The sequence below is a fragment of the Muntiacus reevesi genome, chromosome 13 (assembly GCF_963930625.1).
Source record: "Muntiacus reevesi chromosome 13, mMunRee1.1, whole genome shotgun sequence".
In the NCBI taxonomy this organism is placed as follows: Eukaryota; Metazoa; Chordata; class Mammalia; order Artiodactyla; family Cervidae; genus Muntiacus; species Muntiacus reevesi.
In genome coordinates, this window is record NC_089261.1 from 1,417,778 (window position 1) to 1,431,547 (window position 13,770).

The 13,770-nt window shown below is 62.1% G+C and overlaps 1 protein-coding gene across 2 annotated transcripts in view; it reads left to right on the forward strand.

The window, feature by feature from the left end:
• BCR (BCR activator of RhoGEF and GTPase) overlaps positions 1-13,770 on the forward strand; it is an 88,039-nt gene that overhangs the window by 46,827 nt on the left and 27,442 nt on the right. For both annotated transcript variants that reach the window (XM_065903668.1, XM_065903669.1), the window contains exons 5-8: positions 4,052-4,159; positions 7,397-7,457; positions 8,550-8,602; positions 10,290-10,430. In XM_065903668.1, coding sequence (XP_065759740.1) covers positions 4,052-4,159; positions 7,397-7,457; positions 8,550-8,602; positions 10,290-10,430 — 363 coding nt within the window. The remainder of the gene's footprint in view (positions 1-4,051; positions 4,160-7,396; positions 7,458-8,549; positions 8,603-10,289; positions 10,431-13,770) is intronic.

Genomic DNA, 13,770 nt, shown 5'->3' on the forward strand with positions numbered 1-13,770 from the left:
AACAGGCAGATGGGGGAGGCACTGCCCCACAGGAAGAGGAGCCGCCGTGGGAGGTGGTTGCTGGGGAGCTACGTGCCATGTGTTCACCTGTGTGCCCCCGGGGCTGGGCGCTGGGCATCCCCACGGACAGGTGGACGGGTCCCTGTCCCCACCCTTTCAGATTAGCACAGTGGGGTCGGGCTGCCCAGCTGGGAGAGTCTCGGGATGCCCCCAGGAGCCCGCGATGGTCCAGCCCTGGTACCACCGCTTCCCAGGAACTCATGAGCCACACCTCGTCACTGGGAAGCCCCTCCTACCGCTGCCTTGACTCCCTTCCTGTGGGTTAATCACTACCCAACCGGGGCTTTGTTTCTGGCAGAATTTTTATTAGCTCAGTTTTTTTGGTTACTAATCATTTCAGACTTCCTGAATTGTTCCAAGAATCACACAAAGAAGCCTGTGTGCGGGCTGCACCACTTGTAACATTTTGCTTTATCTTTTTCTTTTCTTCTCTCCTTTGTGCGCGCGCGTGCGCACACACACACACACACACACACACACATACACACACACGATAGTTGGAGGGTAAAGTGCTGATCCTGCCCCTTATCTCTAAGTGCGTCATCATGTACTTGCCAAGGACATGCTCCTCCACAGCCCACAGGACAGCCCTCCATCGGAGACTGTTCAAGTTCATGTGATACTGCTAATTAACATGCGATCCTTCTACGGATCTCTTCCAGGGTGGCTGTCCTGTTCTTTATAGCCGTTTTCCTTCTGAGTCAGGATGTGGCCCAGGTTACGAGACGTACGTGGTCATCAGGTCTCTAGTTTCTTAACATCTGTACCGCTTCCACGACCTGTGCTGGTCTTCCGCAAACTTGACATTTTTCTCAAGGGTACAGGTCGGTTTGGGTCAGATGTTTTTTTTCTGGAAGAGATTCAGGTTCTGTGTTTAACCACTGCACTGATGCTGTGTCCTATCGGTGCCTCACATGGTGAGGTCTGGGGCACCTGGTCTCCATCTGTCCTGTTATCCGTGCAGCTCGGGTTCTGATTGGTGCACCTGGTCTCCATCTGGGCCATTACCCATGCAGCTCGGGTTCTGATTGGTGCACCTGATCTCCTTCGTCCCATTACCCATGCAGCTCGGGTTCTGATTGGTGCACCTGATCTCCATCTGTCCCGTCATCCATGCAGCTCGGGTTCTGATTGGTGCACCTGATCTCCTTCTGTCCCATTACCCATGCAGCTCGGGTTCTGGTTGGTGTACCTGGTCTCCATCTGTCCCGTCATCCATGCAGCTCGGGTTCTGATTGGTGCACCTGGTCTCCATCTGTCCCGTCATCCCTGCAGCCCGGATTCTGATTGGTGCACCTGATCTCCATCTGTCCTGTTATCCGTGCAGCTCGGGTTCTGATTGGTGCAGGTGATCTCCATCTGTCCCGTCATCCCTGCAGCCCGGATTCTGATTGGTGCACCTGATCTCCATTTGGCCTGTTATCCGTGCAGCTCGGGTTCTGATTGGTGCACCTGATCTCCATCTATCCCGTCATCCCTGCAGCCCGGATTCTGATTGGTGCACCTGTTCTCCGTCTGTCCTGTTACCCATGCAGTTCGGGTTCTGATTTGTGCACGAGTTGCTGAAACCTCTCCAAAGCCACGTGGGAGATGTGAGCTCCTGGAAGAGGGGGCAGGAGAAGTACCGAACAGGGGGTTCTGTGTGAGTGTATTTAGGCTGCTGCAGCCCAGGCGGCTCAAACAGCAGAGGTCTACCTCCTCTCGTTTCTGGAGGCGGGACGTCTGAGGCCCCGGCGCTGGCAGGGCTGGTTTCTCCCAAGGCCTCTCCCCTCAGTGTGTCGACGGCTGTCCTTTCCCCGTGTCCCCACGCGGTTGTCCCGCTGTTTCTGTGTCCTAATCTTTTCTTCGCACAAGGACCCTTCTCAGATTGGATCAGGCCCATTTGAACAACCTCATTTTTTAAAAAACAGATTGTTTTTGATGTGGATCATTCTTACATTCTTTATTGAATTTGTTACACTATTGCTTTTGTTTTATATTTTGGCTTTTTTGGCGTGGAGGCAGGTAGGATCTTGGCTCCCTGACCAGAGGTTGAACCCCCGCACTGGAAGGTGAAGTTTTAACCGCTGGACCAGCCAGGAAGTCCCGTAACGGCGTCATTTTCTCCTCGTCATCTCTTTAGGCCCATCTCCAGCTATGGTCACATTCTCGGTGCTCGGGGTCAGGGCTTTGACTTAGAGATTCCAAGGGGACACACCTCAGTAGTAACATCCCCTTGGGACTAGGCTGAGCCATCACCTCTTCAGAAGGCTGCCCCAGCCACGGTATCTATGGTAGCCCCGCCATTCTCCCCTGCTCTGCCTTCAGCCATCTGTCGTGTTATGCCTTTCTTTACTTATTAATCGTGTGCTCCTGCTAGCCGGCTGCACGCACTGTGTCTGAATGATTGGTGGGGGCAGTGCCTAAAGCCGGGCCTTTGTTTGGGTGGGAGACCCTCAGTGAGCGGGGTGGGGGGAGAAAGGGCTCGGGGCCTTGGACGCAGCGAGTTGTCCGGGTGAACACTGGCCGGGGCCGGGCGGGGCCTGCTCCAGCTGCTGTTTTTCTTCATGCACCCCCATACCCTCAGTGCAGCCCCCACAGGGAGCAGGGCCAGAAGACCAGACAATGCCGAGGGCATCTGGGCTTGCCATCCAAAGAAACGTAAAATTCAATATAAATGCAAATACACATAGGAATAGAATTTAGGTTCGACGCAGAACGAACGCCAGGATCAGCAGAAGTCTTGGGCCTCCGGCTCCCGGCGGGCTGCAGTGGAGGCGTGGCCAGCCGGTCACAGGGTCTGCCCTCACCTGCCTAGGCTGGGGTTTCCCTGCTGCCCCTGGAGGCGACCCGGGCCCTGTTGACGTTGGTGGCCGCAGACAAACCTCGGAAGCCGTGACTCAGCTGAGTGTTGGGGCAGGAGGCTAAGCCAGGAGATCTTCTGTTAACGCCTTTGGCTGAGAACAGGAGAAGCACCCCTGGCTTTGCAGCTGGCAGCGGAGGTCTTCCGCCTGCCAGATGTGCATACCTGCCAGGTGTGCCGGGTGACACCCGAGCCCCATCACCGAGTCTGGACAAGGCTCATGTCTGGGCAGTGGGAGCCCGTCTTCTCCGTGGGCAGCTGAACTGCGCATTTCTCACGTGTCTGAAGAGGTCATAGAGGAGCAGACCTGTGTGGCCCCTCCTTGCTGGTTTGATTTCCTTGCAGTCCAAGGCTCTCAAGGGTCTTCTCCAGCACCACCGTTCGAAAGCATCAATTCTTCAGGGCTCAGCTTTCTTTACGGTCCGAGGAGATCAAACCAGCAGTTTATCAAATCATAAACGAAATTAACCCTGAATATTCATTGGAAGGACTGATGCTAAAGCTTGAATACTCTAGCCACCTGATTAGAAAAGCCGACTCAATGGGAAGGACCCTGATGCTGGGAAAGATTGAAGGCGGGAGAAGGGGACGACAGAGGATGAGATGGTTGGATGGCATCGCCGACTCAATGGACATGAGTTTGAGCAGACTCCAGGAGATGGTGATGAGCAGGGAGGCCTGGCGTGCTGCCGTCCATGGGGTCGCAAGGAGTCGGACACGACTGAGCGACTGGACTGCAGCAACAACAGAGCAGCCGCTCAGGGCAGGGATGGGTCCCGCCGAGGGGTCTGCAGCTGAGACGAGAAGCGGCCGCCCTCCCACCTGCCGAAGACGCTCATGCGTGTTCACTGACGTCCTGGAACTCGAGCCGTTCGCTGATGGCCCGGTTTAAACGAGCAGGGTGGGAGGAGGAGGTTGCTGGGAAGAGAGCCCCTACCTGCCCGGGACTGTGAGTCACCTCCCCACATGTCGCGTTGGAAGCAGAAGCGTGCTCAGCGCGTGGGCGAGAGAAGCAGGTGGGCGGCGGGGAGCACGCAGGGAGCCGGCCGCTGCACCTGGGCTCAGGGGAGCCTGACACTGGGGGTCAGAGGCCACCTGCCCCGCTCCTGCCCAGCACCTGTCCCACTCTCTCCCCCTTGCTCCCTGCAGGCCAGCCAGCTGGGTGTGTACCGGGCCTTCGTGGACAACTATGAAGTTGCCATGGAAACAGCCGAGAAGTGCTGTCAGGCCAACGCTCAGTTTGCAGAAATCTCTGAGGTATGCGTGATGCTGTTCAGAGAGGTGTGGCCCTCCACCTCCCTGGGTGGGGCTGGAGGTGGGCGCCGTGGGCGATCGTGGGCACGCCGTGACCCCAGAGAACACGCGCTGCACGACCAAGGGCTGGTCGTGAACCTCAGCTGTTTCCAGATGCCCGCGGGTGGGCTCTGTCAGCCTCAGGTGGGGTGGGGGGCGGGGGGCGCTGTCCTGAGCAGCCTCGGGAGCTCCCTGCCCACCCAGCTGCCAGGGCCCGGTTCGGGGGTCCATCTGTGCCCCCCGGACGGACGCTGTCTTGTGCTGTCTGTGAGGCCCCCGGGAACAGAGGCGTCTCGACACCCGAGCCCGAGGCTGACATTTGCACCTTGAGGGTGGAGAGCAGGTGGGGGCGTCGTGCTCCGCTCCTCTGGGGCTTACCGCCGGTGCGGGGTGGGCTGCCCACCCGCGACGGGGGGAGCTGCAGGCTGCCAGCCGCACCAGCCCGGCAGCTCTGAAACCCTCGAGCCCTGGAGTCTTAGTACGAGGAGGGGCCTTGGAAGAGCCCCCGGAGGCAGGAGACGGGCCACCAGGGGGTGCTGGTGGCCGTGCTGGGTCCTCCCCGCCCTGCCCATCCTGCAGTTCCCTGCAGTGGGGGGGACGCCTTCCTCTTCCCAGGGCCCATCTTCCTCAGACCCCTGACCTGCCTGCCCTGCCAAGCAAGGATTCTGCATGGGAAGACCTCTGAGTGAGAACTCAGCTGCTTCTTTATTTTCTTAAACTTCTTACTTTTTGCCTGCTTGTGGGATCTTAGTTCCCCGACCAGGGATCGAACCCATGTCCCCTGCATTGGAAGCGCAGTCTTAACCAGTGGACCCCCGAGAAAGCCCCAAGAACTCAACTTTAGGAAGAGAAATGGAAACCAGAAACAGGGCGGGGCTGTCTGGCTGGAGACTGATCGCATGTGCCGACAGCCACACCTGGGCTTCGCTGCGGAGCGTTCGTGCTGTTTCATAGCCTATCGGGGAGGTGGGCCCTGCGGGTCCCGGCGCTGACGTCCCCCCAGGGTGCTAACACATACCACCCCGACCCCCAGAGCCCGTGGGTGCCGCACGCACCTAGGGCCTCAGGCTGGCTCCACACTGCCCTCCACAGCCGCCCCGGTTGGCCCGGAGCATTGGATCTGTTCCTCTCATTCGCCCATGAAACTAGCAGCCCTCACGCCCCCAACAGCTGGGGTACGGGCGCTGAGTCCCCAGGTGACCTTGACAAATTAAGAGTCGTGACCTTTTTAAGGTCAGGCTGCACTTAAACGGGGCCACGTTCACATCCACGCAGACAGGTGTCTACAGAAACGGGAGGAAGCAACGGTGGGACACCACCTGGGGCCCACGGGGTCCCACCGACCACGTGCAGGAGGGATCCGAGCCCAGACCCGGGCACAGGAGACGGGACAGCGCTCGGGAGCAGCCAGCGGCCAGGCTGCCGTGAAGTTCGTACCGTCAGGCGGTGTCCACTCGGATTCTCCATCCCTGTTTCCAAAAAGACGCAGAGAGGGGCTTCCCTGGTCGTCCGGCGGCTAAGGCTCTGTGCAGGGTTCAGTGCAGGGTCAATCCCCGGCCAGGGAACCAGATCCCACATGCCACAGCGAAGATCCTGTTTGTGCTACAACTGAGCCAAGTAACAAACAACAAAAAGAACAGGCCCAGAGAAATTAGAACCACACGAAACGTGAAATGAGCCACAAGGACATGGAAGGAGCAGGCCACAGGTGCAGGGGTTTGCATCAGGGGTGGGGGTCAGAGCTGGGCCGTGGGGACGGAAAGTCCACCTCCCAGGACACGGAGCGGTCATCCTTCATCTCTCCCAGGACTGGCCTGAGAAATCCGCGTTTGGCATCGTCCAGTCACCAACGCGGGGTTCCATGAGCCCGGGCTCCCCGGATAATGAACAGGTGACAAGAAGCAAAAAAGTGAAAATGATAGTCACTCAGTCTTGTCCGACTCTTTGTGACCCCCATGGATTATAGTCCGCCAGGCTCCTCTGTCCATGAAATTCCCCAAGCGAGTAGCCATTCCCTTCTCCAGGGGATCTTCCCGACCCAGGGATGAAACCCAGGTCTCCTGCACTGCGGGCAGATTCTTTTATCGTCTGAGCCACCAGGGAAGCCCCTGATAAATAGGTAAATCATGTGAAAAGGGCTTCTGGAGTCTATAGTCGGTTTGGGAGCTGCGGGGTTAAACTGAGCTTGTAAGTTTCCTTAAGGCAATCCGCCCCCCCCCGCCACCCCCGGAGCCCCCAGACGATGAAGGGGCCCACGTGCATCGTGCCTTCCAGGGGTGCCAAGCGTGGGCTGCCGCCCTGGCTCACCGGAGCAGCACCTGATTTTTGCAGATCTGAGCTCTCACGCCCGCTCCCCACTCCCCCTCGCCTGCCCTCTGGGAGCTGCTGAGGCAGGCGGAGGGAGGAGCCCCTGAGGAGAGCCAAAGCCCCGGGGCGCACCAGGCTTTGTCCGGCGTCTGGCCCCGGAGGGTTCCTGCGGCCTGAGAGGTTAGGGATGCGTCTCCAGGCCGCTGCTCGTCCCTCTGCTGGGTTCTCTCTTGCTCCCCGTCCTCGCACTGGGATTAACCACAGCGTCTTCCCAGGGACTATTTCAGGCACACAGGGCCCTTTCATTCCATTTCTCTTGGTACCTCGGACTGAATCGGCAGCTCCTGTGACGCGGTTATGTTGAAAAATGACCCACCCACTAAAAAAGCTCTGCTTGCTTCCCAGGCAAGGCCGTTTGCAAAGTCGGGAGAGGGTGGGATGGAGGCAGTGTGCCTGCTGGTGGCCGCCCTGAGGCGGGTGCTCTGAGCCACTCCCCGCCGCCAGCCCCTGTGTCCAAGCACGCTGTTTAACTGAGGCGAAGAAGCTGGTCCACGCTCCCAGGAAGGGCGCTGCCTTTGGTCTGGGTTTGCAAGATCCTCTGCGTCAGAGGTCTCGGTCAGGGCCGATCGTAACCCCTCGGGACACTTAGCAATGCCTGGAGGAGCTGCTGTTCCTGTAGGATTGGGGCGCTGTTCAGCCTCCAGGGCGCCTCGCAACGGAGACTTTCGATGCTGAAGTCGGCCCCGCCTCTCACACTGTGCCCCAGACACACCCCTGAGGTTTGCACGTGAGAGGAGTGTGAGGTTTCTGCCTAAGGCTCCTGGGGGTGAGCTCGCTGCCGCCATCAAGGCAGCTCCATTCACCCCACGTGAAAACGCGCTTTTCTCTCTGCAGAACCTGCGAGCCAGGAGCAACAAGGAGGCCAAGGACCAGACAACCAAGAACTCTCTGGAAAGTGAGTTCTCGGTGCCGAGGCCCCAGCGGGGCCCCCGGGGCGGAGGTGGGGGGTGGCCGCTGCGAGGGGACAGGGTGCCTAGCTGGGCCCCCGTCTGCTGCTGCAGACCTCCGGTCACGAGGAGGGGGCGCAGGGAGCGGGCGGGACGCTGCCTGGCCTCTCCAGCGCCTTGCTGTCGTCCAGCGACCTTGCAGGGGGATCATATCGTCCCTTCTTGCAGATGATGCGACGGGTTTAGGATGGAAGGAACTGTGTAGAAGTCAGGCCCCGAGTGGCTGGGCAGGGCTCAGAGCCGAGCGGTGAGGCCCCCAGGCCTGTGTTTGCCCTCCTCCCTCTGGGCAGAGTGGGCTCAGGAACGAGAAGGTCCTTCTCACGTCTGGCTCTCAGGGTCTCAGGGGGATGTTCACGCACAGCTGGGGCTAGAGCTTCACGCCGCTCTGAGCCGGTCTCCCCCGTGTCTGTGAAATGGGGGTGACTCACACCTCACACTGCTCGTGGGGGTCATGGGCAGAGATGCCCCCAACACAGGAGAATGCGTTAGGTTCTGTGCCCGCGATGGGCCGTGCCGGCCACGGAGAAGAGGGGACAGCCCCGGCCACTGAGGCCCCAGGCCGCTGCGTCCAGGGGTCCAGAGATTCCCGTAAGGCAGCTGAAGATCCTGCTCGCCTCAAAAAGGATCAGAGGTCCTGCCTCAGCCAAGACCCTGCGCAGCCTGCATACATAAACACCAAAAAGCAAACGAGCTGACCCACCGGTTCAGCCGGGAGCTGTGTCTCAGTATCAGGCCTGGATCCCGTAGAGACCGGGGGTGGTCTGCCCGCAGGGACCCGCACCGGCCCACTCTCCCAGGGAGCCGGCCGCCTCCCTGACCCCCGCCCGAGGCAGCCTCGCAGGCTTGGGTCCTGGGTGAGCCCCGGACCCAGCGCTGACGTCACGGACCGAAAGCCCACAGCCACGTCCCCACCTCCCAAGGCGCCGGGCTCCCCCGGGCCCGAGCAGAGGGGCGGCGTGGGGTGCCTCCTGCACCCTCGCAGCGAGGGCGGGCGGGCGGCCTCCCCCGGGTGGCCTCTCACCCCTGCTGTCTCCCCGCAGCCCTGCTCTACAAGCCCGTGGACCGGGTCACTCGGAGCACGCTGGTCCTGCACGTGAGTCCCGGGGGCCCGGGGCCTCCGCATCCTGGGGCTCTTGGCTTCTGCCGTCCTGGGGCTGACGCCGCGGTCTGTCAGCTCTGCTCACCTGCCCCCCTTTCTGCCCCGCGCCTGTACTAGGCATGCAGAAGTGAGGCACCTCTCCTTTCCCGGGCTCCCGGGGTGGGAGGTGGGGGGGTGCCTCGAGGATGAAGACGCTCTCCCGGGGGAGGGGGCAGGGCACGGATGCCAGGGGCCCGCCCGGACCGTGGTCGGACCACACCCTCCACCAGACAGACGGCGCGTGGGGGTCCTGCCTGGCGGGGCTGCTCCTGAGGACAGCGGGGAGTCACTCACACGTTAAGTGGTTGTGGTTCCGTGTGTGTGTGTGTGCGTGCGCGCGCTTGCACGCTCAGTCATATCCGACTCTCTGCGACCCTCTGGACCGTAGCCCGCCAGGCTCCTCTGTCCGTGGGATTCTCCAGGCAAGGATACTGGAGTGGGGTGCCCTGCCCTCCTCCAGGGGATCTCCCTGACCCAAGGATCGAACCTGCGTCTCTTAAGTCTCCTGCATTGGCAGGCGGCTCTTTACCACTCATGCCGCCTGGGCAGCCAGGTCGTCTTAATACTGAGAAACGAAAACAGAGGGAGAAAGGCCCCCAGCCCTAGTGCCTGGGACCCTATCCGTGGGTCTTAGAGCAAGTCTCACGCACGCATTTTTTTAAAATGTACGACCAACTCGCAGAAGCGTATAAAGTGTGCATTTCCTTTCCTTCTCCCTCCCCATACGGGACCCTCCACCAGGAGGACCTTCAATGCTTTTAATCACTCACCGAGGCGGCCGGGCCTACGGTTCCACGCGTGGCCTTTGGCCGCTGCGTGCTGCGTCAGGGCGGTGGTGCCCGGGCAGCTCTGCCTCCTCCTTCCCCGGGCAGCGTTGTTCCCCCCCCCAGGGCACGTTTCGTAACGTCTTACATCGCAGAGAGCGTGTGGCTGGAGGAAGGTGAGCTGAGATTTGCGGTTTGCGCGTTTGCCAGGCTCTGGTGTTGGAGCCCTGGAGGCCTTCATTTGATCCGCCAGCAGCAATGCGCCCAGGCCTGGTGGGGGGACTGGCCTGGGACCCCCACTCAGGAGTCTCCCCAACTTGTCTCATCTCCCCAGGCTCTTGTTGCCGTAGGATTTGGGAGCCAAGAGGGTTCTGTGTCTCTGGACCCAGGAGCCGTTGAATTTGAGCCCTTGAGCTCAAATGACAGGCACTCCCCGAGAGAGGAATTCCCAGGCTCTGACCTAAGAGACCAGGAGTCGGGAAGGCTGGGGGCTTTCTCCTGACCTTGCACAGACCAGCGCACCAGGGTGGTCTAGGTGGATACGAAACACGTCCAGAGGCGGTTTCGCTTGACACCGCCACACACCAGTGGGTGCCACTCGTATCGAGCGGGCTGAGGCCAGGGATGGCGCCAGCCCCCTGCAGGGCATGGGCCGCCCCCGTCCAGAGCTTCCCGGCCCTGGCTGGAGGAACCTGCCCCAGAGCCGCAGCGTGGAGCCCCTCTCGGCAGCGTGCAAGCGGCATGGGCTTGTGGGCTCCGCTCGGGACCGCCCCCAAGGCACGGTGCTCCGCCATGCGGCCCGGCAGTCAGAGGGGCGTCCCCGGGTCCGCACCCCCCAGCGCCTCTGCGGCTCTGACTCGACCCTTCCCCCGACGCAGGACTTGCTGAAGCACACGCCCCCCAGCCACCCTGACCACCCGCTGCTGCAGGACGCGCTCCGCATCTCGCAGAACTTCCTGTCCAGCATCAATGAGGAGATCACGCCCCGCCGGCAGTCCATGACCGTGAAGAAGGGCGAGGTGGGTGCAGCGGCCACTGCGCCGGCGGGGGACGCGGGGCCCCGCTGTGTCCCTGAAGCCCAGCGGGCACAGCGACGCCTGGCCCTGGCAGGGTGGACCCCGGCCGGCGGGCGGGGCGTCCGGGTGGGCTGCAGGGACGTGGTGGCCTCACGGTGGGGGCTGTGTCCTGAGCCCCCGACACTTCTGCCAGATAGGGGTCCCCAGCTGGGGAGATGGACCAGAAAGCAGACGGCATTTGTCTGCCTGGAGACCGCTTCGTGCCTCCCTGACTATTCTTTCACGATAAAACAGTTGACAGCGGGTTTAAAGACTCCCTGGGGAAGTAAGGGAGCGGGGCGTGGTGTGTTCGTAGCTGAGAACGGGGTTGACGTCCTCTGGGGGTTCCCCTTTCCCTCCTCCCCCGTGCCCCCCACCGAGAGTCCCTCTTGCTCTCTGTCATCCCTGGAGGAGAGGGTGTGGTGCAGAGGGGCCAGGTACCACCCCGGCTGCCTCCGCCCTTCCTGGGAGGGGCCCGCCCGTGCCAGGCAACTTGCAGTGAGATGGGAGAGGTGCGCTAGTCGGGGGGCCGGCATCCAGAGTGAGCACCCTTTGCCGGACGTGCACCGGGGTGGGTGTAGGCAGGGGCCGTGTGGGCCGGGCGGTGAACCTGTCTCCGCCGCTGGGAGCCGCTTCCTCCCCTGCCCGCTCCTTCGAGTCCCGGGGGCTCGGCGGTTCCCAGTCTGACCCGCCAGGCACTCGGGGCAGCCAGCAGGTGGCTCTCGGCCCTAAGCTCCTAACCTCTGGGGGAAGTCGTGCCTGAGTGCCCAGCCTCCCTGGGCACCAGTTCGCACGACCTCAGCAGACACGGGAATTGCTTCCGCCAAGAGGCCTTCCCGTGGGCTCTGTCTCCCCTCCCGGGAAGCGGCTTCAGGGCGCCTCAGGTCTGTGCCGCGCCTCCTGCTGCAGCGGGCATCCCCGAGGAGACGCGCCTTCCTGCTCCTCCGATCGCTGGAAGCAGCTGCCTTTGGCCAGCTGTCGTCTGCAGTCGGCAGCCAGGCCCTTGTTCCTCTGTCTCCATCACAGGGCTCCTTCCCCGGGGACCACGGCTGGGGTCCCGGGGCGCCTGAGCGGGACGGAGTGTGGAGGGGCTGGGGCTCCGCGGGGACTGGCCTCCTGCCTGACCCCCCACGCCTCCACCCGCATCCGGCCCTGGTGGCCTGTGGCGTCTGCTCTCCGAGGGAAGTCACGTGGGTGCCTCGGCCCCGAAAAGCGGGGAGGAGGGCCAGTGACCCTGAGAGGTCATGAGTCTGCCTCACCACGGCCCTCCATTCAGGGCTGTCTGCTGGGGGCACAGTAAGGGATGTAGGTGGCGGCTGGACCAGGATGCGGGCTTCCCTGGAGCCTTGGGGGCAGAGAAATCTCCCTGCCAAGGCAGGAGATGCGGGGTCCATCCTTGGTTGGAAAGGTCCTCTGGAGAAGGAAATGGCCACCCACTCCAGTATCCTTGCCTGGGAAATCCCACGGACAGAGGAGCCTGGGGGGTACGGTCCGCGGGGTCACGCAGAGGCGGACGCGGCTGAGTAACTAAAGCATCACCACCAGCAGGATGAAGGCAGGTACACCTCTGTGCCCTCGCCACCTGGCCGGTCCAGGGCAGACAGGACTCATCAATCAGCGACTGACCAATCAGGGAGCCCCCTCCCAGGCTGCCCCAGGCCTTGCTGGTTAAGGACGCCTGTCCTGGGTTCTGCCCACCGCACCAGCAGTGGACCCAGCTGGGACCCCCTTTCTCCTCGCCGAGTGCAGTGACTCAGCGGAGCCCTCTCCTGGGCCGCGGCCCCCCCACTCCCAGGGCCCCTGCTGGGAGCCGAGCCGGGCCCACCCGGTCCTCGCCGCCAGCACCTCCTTCCGTCCTCTCGGCCCCCACCTGGGCTGTCCTCCCAGGCGCCCCCGTCGTACCGTGGCTCCCTCGGGCGCATGTCCTCGTCGGCTGGGGCTGGGGGCGGCCTGTAACAAAGCACCGTAAACCGGAGGGGCTTCCGCCCCAGAGGTTGGTTTCTGACTGCGCTGGAGGCTAGAAGCGGATTTCAGGTGCGGCACGCTCGGGGGGGCCTCTGGGGGCCACCTCCTGCCCTCACACGGCCGACGAGGGGCCGTGTTGTCCGGGTGGCCGCCGGAGGCGGCTGGCCGGCCTGGGGGAGACCCTCGGGAAAGGGGCGCTCCTCTGAGACACACGAGGTAACCTCTTTGTGGGAATGGGGGTGATGGTGTCTCCCCAGCAGAGGCGTTTTGGGGGGTCAGCGGGGACCTAAGCACGGGGAGACTGTGGACCAGGGCCCCGGCCCCCAGAGGACTCGGCAGAGGGGCGCCGGGAGCCCACCGGGGAGGTCTTTTCGTCCCCGACTCGAAGGACACTGAGGCTGTGGGAGACCAGGCGGCCGAGCCAGCGACCCCACTGCAGGGAGAGGGGAGAAGGGGGTGCGGACTCAGGGCCGGGCCGGGCGGACGCGGCTGCCTGAGGGTGAAGCCGTGTCTCCTGCAGGAGGTGCCGGTCCGCAGCCTTGGCACCTCCCCTCGCAGCCCCACTGCACGCAGCGGGCCGTGGGCACGTGGGGACACACGGGGCAGGGAGGACACGGGTGTGCACCCGGGGGCACCTGGGGACACACGCAGCCTGGGGCCACCCCACACCAAGGGGACACGCACACACACACGCACGGGCGTGTCCCTATGGAGGGGCACGCACACAGATATAGAGACACACACACAGACCACAGACAGACACACACACACACGGGCGTGTCCCTATGGAGGGACACGCACACAGATATACAGGCACACACACAGACCACAGACAGACACACACACACACGGGCGTGTCCTGTGGAGGGGCACGCACACAGATATACAGACACACACACAGACCACAGACAGACACACACACACACGGGCGTGTCCCTATGGAGGGACACGCACACAGATATACAGGCACACACACAGACCACAGACAGACACACACACACACGGGCGTGTCCTGTGGAGGGGCACGCACACAGATATAGAGACACACAGACAGACCACAGATATACAGGCGCACACACAGACGCACAGACAGACACACAGATATACAGACGCACACACAGACGCACAGAGACACACAGATACACAGACACACACAGACACACACAGATATACAGACACAGATGCACAGACACACACACAGATATACAGACACACACAGATATACAGACACACACACAGACACACACACAGACGCACACACACAGACGCACAGACAGACACACAGATATACAGACACACACAGACATGCACAGATATACAGACACAGACGCACAGACAC